At 32.3% G+C, this 9,356-nt stretch overlaps 1 protein-coding gene across 1 annotated transcript; it reads right to left on the bottom strand.

The window, feature by feature from the left end:
* Positions 1-3,810: 3,810 nt before the first annotated feature.
* LOC140865044 (probable enoyl-CoA hydratase 2, mitochondrial) lies at positions 3,811-8,661 on the bottom strand. Its single transcript, XM_073269542.1, has 8 exons — positions 8,408-8,661; positions 7,350-7,519; positions 5,998-6,072; positions 5,732-5,822; positions 5,594-5,645; positions 5,228-5,331; positions 4,756-4,832; positions 3,811-4,258 (listed from the first exon to the last, which is right to left on the bottom strand). Exons 1-8 carry the CDS (start codon positions 8,541-8,543, stop codon positions 4,082-4,084), a joined length of 882 nt encoding a protein of 293 aa, XP_073125643.1. The 5' UTR covers positions 8,544-8,661; the 3' UTR covers positions 3,811-4,081.
* Between the last annotated feature and the right edge of the window lie 695 nt (positions 8,662-9,356).

Raw genomic sequence — 9,356 nt, 5'->3', positions numbered from 1 at the left:
TTTTTGAAGAAGTCTAAACTTTAATATTGTGTCTCTTGGTATTAAAATAAGAATGATTCACTTAGAAAATTCTAAAATATTTTTTTTCTCATGTTTTATTTATAATAACTTTAGGAATATGATGAAAATCAATTAAAATATAATGTTGTATTCAATGATTCAAAAAAAATAAATGCACTACTTTAATTAATAAGCAACACATTGATTCTTCACAATTTTAATATCCCAAATTTGACCCTAATTTTTACACCATTTTTCCACACAATGCCCATGCAATTAATACACATAATTCATATTTTTTGGGCAATATAGTAAATACACAATAAAAACTTTGTCCATCATTCATACTTTTATAGTAGAAATAGATTGTGTTGTAAAGGAATTCAGGAAAAAAAAATGTGATTTGAAGAACTGGAATTTATATTCAACTTTTTTGGTCCCTGTATACATTTAATTTGAGCAAATGTGTTCATCATTTGTATTTTCATTGACTGGTTTTCATACAATATGGTCTATGAAATAAAATATTTATTATAGTATTAATGTTTGTATTATTTTCTGTTGTATTTAATATTTATCAAACAAAAACAGAAGAAACGAAATTATTGTGTATTAACATTAATTATGACCGGTATCTATTTAAAAGATCTCATTGTCTTGCATCATATATTTTGATTGCTATGATAAATAGATTTTGTTTTGTTTTAATTGGGTATTTTTAAAAGAAGAAACAAAAATTAGTGTTTTATGGAAAAAGACCCTCTGCTGTGGAGAGAGAAACAACATTGGTAATGTGCATTGAAAAAGCCTTGATTTGCAATATTTCATGTGTATAATTAATTAAACATATTATTTTTTAATCATGTGATATGAATTAGAGAAGCTAATTCAATGCACATTATTTGATGTTATTTCTCTTTCCACGGCAGAGGATCCAGATCCGTGTTTTATCTAAACATAATACATATCATGATAGATTTAATCATTATGGTATTGATGTGCAATTACTGGAAATAATAACAATAATAATAATTAATGAAAATGCTTGAGATTGTATTGAATCATAACATTCATTTTTCATAGATCTGCTATCAGATATTGGTTTATTTATTTTTTTTTGCCTTCTTCTTTTAGATTTTTTTTGCCTTCTTCTTTTAGATTTTTATTTGCTGAAATTTTGATGGGTTAAAGTCTACGGCAGACCAACAATAGGTATAAGACTGATTCAATTGTTCAGCGCACAAGGTCTACCAGATCTGCTTTTCGTTTGTTTTCCAGATATGCTTTTCTTTTGTTTATTTTTTTCAATTATATTATATTTTCCATCTGCATATTCCTGCTAATTTCAAGATTTTGTGGCTAATATGTTTTATTCTTTTTGTAAAGGTTCTTGAAACTTCAAAAAAAAAAATTCATATATATATATTTTTAAAAAATCTATTGTTTTGCTTTCTTATTTTTAATATATATCTCTATTAGTTTTTAGTGGCTTTTCTTTTTTACATTACCATCGGACCCAAAAGCAGTGCTTTGTTGTGCTATTTGTTTCAATTAGTGCTTCGGTATTAGCTTAATGCAAATATGGCTATGCTCTGAGTTGTTTTTGGGGGGAAAAAATCTATTCTTCTTCTTTCTCATTGAAATATATATCTTATCTCTATTAGTTTTTAGTGTTTTTCTTTCTTATTTTTCCATTGGACCCAAGAGCATTTAGTGACAATAGTTTGATGGAAACTAAACTGCAAATGTTAGGTTTTATGGATGATGCAGATGTATCCATTCACCTCATACAGTCATTATCAACTTGCACAAAGTGATCTGCATCAATAAGTTAGAAGTTGATTCTTAAGTAAGTGTCTATCAATTGTACTTGAGATATAATATAGTTCGATAATTTTCGATCTCTAGAAATGTGTTTTTCCTACATATTTTTGTGTCACTACTCTCTTTTTTTTATCCAGTTTGTTCATATTGAAGTATTGAAGTCTTAAAATAGTCATCACCATCAATGAGTTATAAGTTAACTCACACGTTAGTTTCTATACATTGTACTTGAGATATAATATAATTTGATAATTGTCACTCTTAGAAAATGTGTTTTTTCCTCCTGATTTTTGCGTCAATGCTCTTTTTTTTTTCTTTCCAATTTGTTCATCGGCAAACAATAATGACAAACAACAATTCAAAGAGAATGTGAAATTTAAAAAAAAAAACAATATCAAGGGACTTTTGTCAATTAATAAAATAAAACAATAATACTGCATGTGTAACTTCATAATAATGATTGGTTTTTGGGTCTCTTTGTCTGTGTTTTTCACTAAATTTTATCTCAAAAAATGAAAACTCAAGGTACATGTGTAAATTGATTTTTCCCCCATTTTTCAAATATCATGGGTTTTTTCATGTCGCTTTCTGATTATTTTGATCCCTCAAGTTGTTTCCTATTGCCGATTGATGTTGCTTGGAGTGGTAGGTTGGTTGGAGATTGAAGATTGGACGTGAGTTATATTATGTTTTGGAATGAGAGTGATTATTCTATCTTTTTTATTTTAGAGTGATTTTTTCAGGTTAATACATCAAGTAAAGAGATAAATCTCTCAATTTTCATTTTCCCAGCGTCATTTTCATGTTCATCTCTCAACAATAAAATTTTTGGTGCAGAGCAGATCTGTTTTTTGTCCAAATTTGTGGGATGACCGTGGATGGTGAGAAGATAACAAAAATGTGCCCGTGGAGGCCTGCTCGCGCCTGAGATTTGATTTTATATTCTTACATATGAATATATATCCTTTTTCTCATTATTACTAAATTTGAAGAAATTTTACTTTATTGGTTTATTAGTTGTGCATAACGTGATTTCATACCAACATCGTCAGTTTAAATTAACGACATGTAGTACGATTCTTTTTCATATATTGTTTAGTTTCTATTCTTCTTATTGCTTTCTCTCCAAGAGTTCTTTCTTTAAATTTTCTGATATGAAATTTTGTCTAAAGTTGGATTTTTCTTTTGGAAATTTTACGAGGCATAATAACAAAAATTTGCGATCAAAGCGATATATATGTATCTGTCTAACTATGTATACCTTTAAATTTCATGGTTAATTACGCAAAGTTGAAGCTTAAATTTTATTCGTATGATTATTTATTCAGAATGAAATTATTATTACTTTGTGTTTGACACGATTTTACTTCATTTACACATTTCAACGTTTTTTCTGTTTTTCCTTTTTGTTGGTGTCTTAATTCCAAGTTTTCAAATACTGCCGATGACTACGTGATTTAATATTGTCTTCTTCTTAGTAGCATAAAATTTTATGTTCTCAAGTTTCTTTTTGAATTAGTGAAAATTACTTTTCACGAACATTTTTCTTGCAATTTTACTGTTTTTGCATGAGTATGTTAATCGTTTTCATCTATTATTTTGCTAGAAATTAAACATCATGACATTGAATTTTATGCAGCAACGACACTTCGGTTCCTACAATTACAAGTCCACACATCAAAAATCTAAAATGGAGTTGAGGGAAGTTTAAGTTCAGAAATTGAAATGCAGAAATCTCTTTCAAGTGTAACTAAAGAGATTGCTTATTTCGTGGAACATGTATATATTAAGATTGTATTTTCAATGTTTTTAGTTCAACGTCTTTTTAAAAGGTACATTATGTGTATTTATGTGTTTTAAATATTTAGTTATCTTATTTGACTGCATTACATTTATTTTGGAAACTTGTATTAAGTTACACGTGAACGTGTTTGCCACATTTTTTCGTTACACACGCAACATGTATGCCACAGTTGCTAGGCCTTTTATACAAATTTAGGTTAAAAGTTAAATAACCGACTAAAAGATTTTTCTGATGGCAAAAACATATATCTATGATTTTACTAATCATGAGTTTGATTCACCTGCAGAACATGCAGGGAACCAAACTTGATCATCATTTATTAAATAAATAAATTAAAAAAAAAAAAGAAAGAAAGAAAGAGAGGCTGAGAATGAGATGTACACGGTTCATCTTGAATTTGTTATCCTCTGAGCCAAATATTTTCAGAATTTGATCAACTATTTCCGCAGCTCGTCATTCACCTGTATATTCAGGCTTCCGTCTCTCTGCAAACGCAGCCAAGCCTTCCAAACGATCCTTGGTGTGCAAGAGCTGGTCATAGCAGTCCTCCTCCAATTCCAAAGCAGAGACCATGTCTACCTCAACTCCACCATTGATGGCTCGTTTTGCCATCCGTATTGCCAATGGTCCCTGTAACAAGATAAGGCGGCTTACACGGAAAAACAAGGCTATAATAATTAATAACTAATTTAAAAAATAAACCATAAACGTTTCTCTCCGTCCAACAGAATTTATACAAACAACCATTATGCTAGTTTAAAGTAGTCACTAACATACGGGTGGGCGCCGCACAGGCAGCCGTGCACTAAATTCCCAAGTCAGGGTTGAGAATTATTACATTAAATCAGCATGCATGCTCCTTGAGACGGAATTGAGGTCCACATTCACAAAATAAAGTGTAGCTAAATAGGGAAAGACTACGCCATTCACCTCTGCAAGATTTCAGTACCATGACAAACTTCCATGTGCCAAACTCATTACTTGCTGTATGATTTACTTATAAATGCCTTGCAAAAGAATCACTACACCCGTACCATTGATGGAAAAGACTCGTTGACGAAGTTTGATAATACAATATTTCTACTATAAAAAATAAAATAAAATAAAATCTTACTTGAGTAAATTACCTTTTGAATTATATCCCGAGAAATTCCAAGAGCCTTTAAATGAGCTTCGCCAGAAGGGACACAGCAATTGACAAGTCCTGCAAAGAAACTATATTTAGTATTAATTATCTTCATTTTTCCAAGTTCCAAAAGAACTACCCAGATACTAGTAACAAGGCACCACCATAAGAAGTGGATATTGTTGTAAAAGCACGAGGAAGAAAACAAGTAGATGAAGAGCCAGCAGCTAGCAGTACAGAGAAATTTGAGAGGGCATTCTAACAACTTCAAGGGACCTGCTGGAATCATATTGCAATATCTTCTCTTTTTCCTTATACATATGGGTTCGTGGTTGCACCCAATCCGAAATTTTTTTGACTCCATCATACAGGAATGTATGGAAAGAGGGAATTTCTTAAAGAGTTCAGTGCATGATCTTAGTTTTCGCATCCTGAAGTAAAATACAGAGCATAGAAACTCCGATAACACGTACCGATGGAAACAGCATCCCTGCCAGTAATCTTTCGGCCGGTAAAAATAAGTTCCTTCGCAATTGATTTTCCAACCAATCTAGGAAGTCGTTGTGTTCCTCCAGCCCTGAAATAGGCTAAATTTTCAGTAATTAGATGTGCCTCGAATGCACCTCTCCATAATCACTATGCTAGAGAGGCTATTTTAAATGCACAACCCAACAAGGTTTTCATTTGAACATGCGTGTATATTACACTATTAAATAAAACTAACCTAATTGATGATTCAGTATTAGCTCTTCATGGAAAACATTCATATCAGTATAAGATAGAATGTACAAAAGAAATTAGCATGTAATGAGAGAGTATGAGTAGGTGCAATGGCACACCCGGGTATAATGGCAAGTCCTGTTTCTGGTAATCCCAGCACTGCATCTTCCGCTATCATATTTATCAATTACTCCAAGTTAGAAACACTTCAGCACAGAAAAGATCAAGGTATGCTCAAGTATGAAGATGCTTCTAACCACATATCCGAAGATCACATGATAATGCCATTTCCATCCCACCTCCCAAAGCTGCACCTTCAATGACAGCTATTGTAGGTACGTGAAGTTCCTGAGAAAAGTCAACTCTAAACTTAAACGTTTCAAGGAGGCAAGGGAAAAAAATCAAATGTCATTGTAAAATGCTACTGGCTAGAAGACATTCCATGTTTCTATATACACTTACATAGATAAATGAAGCATAATTCACCAGTCACCACAAAGGACTAAAGAATAAAAGTACAAACCTCCAAAAGAGAAAATGTTGAGCGTAGCCTGTTTACAAAATCCTTTATTTCAGATGGACCCATAGTTTTTCTTTCCTGCAAACCCATCACCATGGAAAACAAGACAAGAAAGTGAACAATACAGAGGCAAAATGAGAAAAACAAATGAAGCCATTGAAAAGCACAAGACCCACACCTAAGGGCAAGTAAAGTCTTTCAACATACAAGAAGAGACAAATATATGGAGAAAAAATAAACAAATGCGGGCAGAAATCATCAATAGGTTCTAAAAGAAACAGATCAGATGACAATATTAAGAATATAGGCCAAAAATCAAGTAAACTCAGACCATCCAAGGAAATGATCCATCACCTGTCACGAAATCAAACTTACATCAATTTATAGGCCAAAATTTATTTTTGTCAGTCAGTTTCCTAAACTACAAAGTCTCCTGGTATAATGTAATTCTAGCTTTTCAAGTAAAGTCACCAACTATTGAAATAAAAAGAAAAGGAAATTTAATGACTACAGGTTGTTGGTTAAAATTAACATCATGAACAATTCAGACAAAACTAACAGTTGTGACCTACATGCACACATTATCATTCTACCAACAAACTTCTTGGAAACATTAAGGAATCTTTCATCCACATACCTGCTTCCACCCATATCAAGTACAACTTTTAGGGAGGAAAGGTTTTCTATGGTCCCAGGTTAAGGGTCATCCTACAGGCTACAAAGCCATATATACAGTTCACTATAGCACTATCACTGCACTGAGGGTGACTTAGGAGCAAATCTGGACGCTCAGACAAAAGAGGACCAGTAATAACTCAGGATAAATAACGATAGACTTTAATACTACTTATCTAAAGGATTGTTAATGTTTATTTATGCTGCAGACCACTGGAACAAAACTTAAATTCATATGCTTCTTGATTTGATGCCACTATCGTATAAATTTATTTGAAATCTCAATGCTCATCACAATAACTAATAACAGCTATTTTTAATGGTAAAAAATTTGGCATTCAAAAACCTTGACTTTTCAACTCTAACCCAAATCTTTGTTTCCATTCACGATGAATATTTCAAAATGGCATATTGTCCACCAATTCCTTAATTATGATGCTACAGCTCAATCATTCACATACGGCTGGATCACCTTTTGAACTAGTGAACCAATTGTACAAAAGAAAAACTGAAAAAGCTGTCCATTCTTTTAACGTCTTTTGGAATGTATAAAATTATTGTTTCACCAATCTTCATAAGTTTGGTTCCTTTTTTATCCATCTTTTTATAAAGTTCAAGAAATATGATAAGGTTTATAATTGAATGACATTCATAATTTTATACTCAAGTGGCATTTTAACCTTCAAATCAGCGCCAGCACAAAACACTCTGGGAACTGAACTACTGATCATCAACACTTTGGCTGTATTATCTTTATTTACAGCTTCAAGCGTATACTCCAATCCCTTCAGCATGTCCCTTCCGATCGCATTTTTCGTTTTGGGCCTCTCCAAAGTAAGCTCGAAAATTCCTGTAAGCAGGTGGTTGCTTAGAGACTACAACAACACAACATAGCAGACAAAACAAAATATCCGAAATCAAAATATCTGTCCGATACTTAATAACGAGCATCCTTCATGCTTTATATATAAGGATTCTTGGCAAAGTCCTACCTTTTCCCGCAACCAGCAGCACCCTCCCAACAAAAGAGGTTAAATATTTTATGTACAAGGTTTCTTTCCGTTTCACTCATTATAGTTTCAAGGAACTGATAGCCACCTCTCAAATGTGTAGGTTCTCCTGAAATCTTAATTTGATTTATCCAAAAAAAAGTATTATCTCTTTTTTACTTTCTTCTTGAAATCATTGCCTTTTGCAAGCAATTGAGTCTCTTCATTTGGGCATTTGAGACAAAAAAGACAAAGCAGTGAGACAACTACTGGCAGAAAGTGAACCAAGCCATTTGATATCGATTGTCAAATGCTCACTTCAGCTCAATTTGTTGACTAAAAGGTTTTAAGTTTATTATCTCAAAGTAGAGTCCACAATTTTCTGAGAAAGAGATCCTGCTACATCAGCTAAAATCGTCACGGGGTCCATTAAATCCGGTACACAACTACACATTACTTCAAAAAGAATATTTGGTACCAACATATCAAAACTCGAAAATTGTAATGATCAAGTGCTGAATACCCCAAATCAAAACATAAAATAAAAATCATTTTAATGTTAATAATTCAGCGCAATTCAATTTTATTTGAAGCTCCTAAAATTGGACCTCATTTCATATGCTCAGGGTTGAATTTCAATTGATATCTGTATGAAATTAAAATGCACTAAGTGTATAATAAACCCGATAGGCAAATGCGATTCGAAATCATTGTCAAACCAATTTGAAATAACAGATTGGAAATGTTACCAGAATCAGAGTCGGTAAGTTTCTGCAATTTCACGGACTCGGAAGCTGACTGCAGCAGGAGGGTTCGAATGCTCGTGAATCTGAACAGCTGTGGAGTTGAATTCAAATTCTTCGATATTTTAGCGAAGGCAGCCATTTTCGCTGGATTAGGGCAATAATTTAAAGCTGTGTTTGGAATCCCATCGAAAATCAATTCACAGACACCGACGTGAAGCACTGATTTTATCCTGCATGGGTTGGGTTGTATGTCCAAGGGGATTATTAGTACAGTACACCCTTTATTTTTTAATTTGCTCCATTTTTGTAATTAGTCCGTGATATATAAATATTTTTTTATAAAAATGCAGCAAATTTGCCGAATTTACAATATCCAAAACCGAACCGACCTATTAAATTATAATAACAAATAAAAACCGAACCGAACTAAAATCGGTTAACCTGAAATTTCTGGTTTAAATTAAATTATATATGTAATTTTTCTGAAACACTATAAAAACCAAAATTGAGAGAAGAGGAACCAAATATTGGTAGTGTGAATGGAAAAGAAATTGTTTGCAATCACAATCGGCGATGGGAGATATTAATCAAACAAAACCTTACCAGAAAGAAAGATGAACCCGTTTGGTTTCAAAAGCCAGGCCAAAAGAGCATTTTTTTTAAGTGTTTTTCAGTTAACAACGTGTTTGGTTGACCAAAAAAGTGCTTAAATAAGCACTTTTTGAGTCAAAATTAGAGCTTTTTTAAAAGCAAAAAATTGTAGCTTTTAAAAGCACTTATTTTAAAAAATGTCTACAAAATCCAAACAGGCTGTGGAGAGTGAGTGCAGACGTGAATGAAAGAACGACTGAATAAAAAGAGATTGGTTGTTGGGCCGTTTTGACCATGGAAGGATTTTAAAACTTATTATATAAAACTATTATTATTATTATTATTATTATTATTATTATTA

The sequence above is a fragment of the Henckelia pumila genome, chromosome 4 (assembly GCF_033568475.1).
Source record: "Henckelia pumila isolate YLH828 chromosome 4, ASM3356847v2, whole genome shotgun sequence".
NCBI classification, from domain to species: Eukaryota; Viridiplantae; Streptophyta; class Magnoliopsida; order Lamiales; family Gesneriaceae; genus Henckelia; species Henckelia pumila.
The sequence above is the reverse complement of the archived record's forward strand: the minus strand, read 5'-3'. Positions and strand labels throughout refer to the sequence as shown.

Coding starts and splice junctions, on each gene's coding strand:
- LOC140865044 (XM_073269542.1), bottom strand. CDS start 8,543: ATGGCTGCCTTCGCTAAAATATCGAAGAATTTGAATTCAACTCCACAG. Junction 5,646..5,731: donor ATGTGATCTTCGGATATGTG/GTTAGAAGCATC, acceptor TAAATATGATAG/CGGAAGATGCAGTGCTGGGA. Junction 4,833..5,227: donor CAGGGATGCTGTTTCCATCG/GTACGTGTTATC, acceptor GTTTCTTTGCAG/GACTTGTCAATTGCTGTGTC.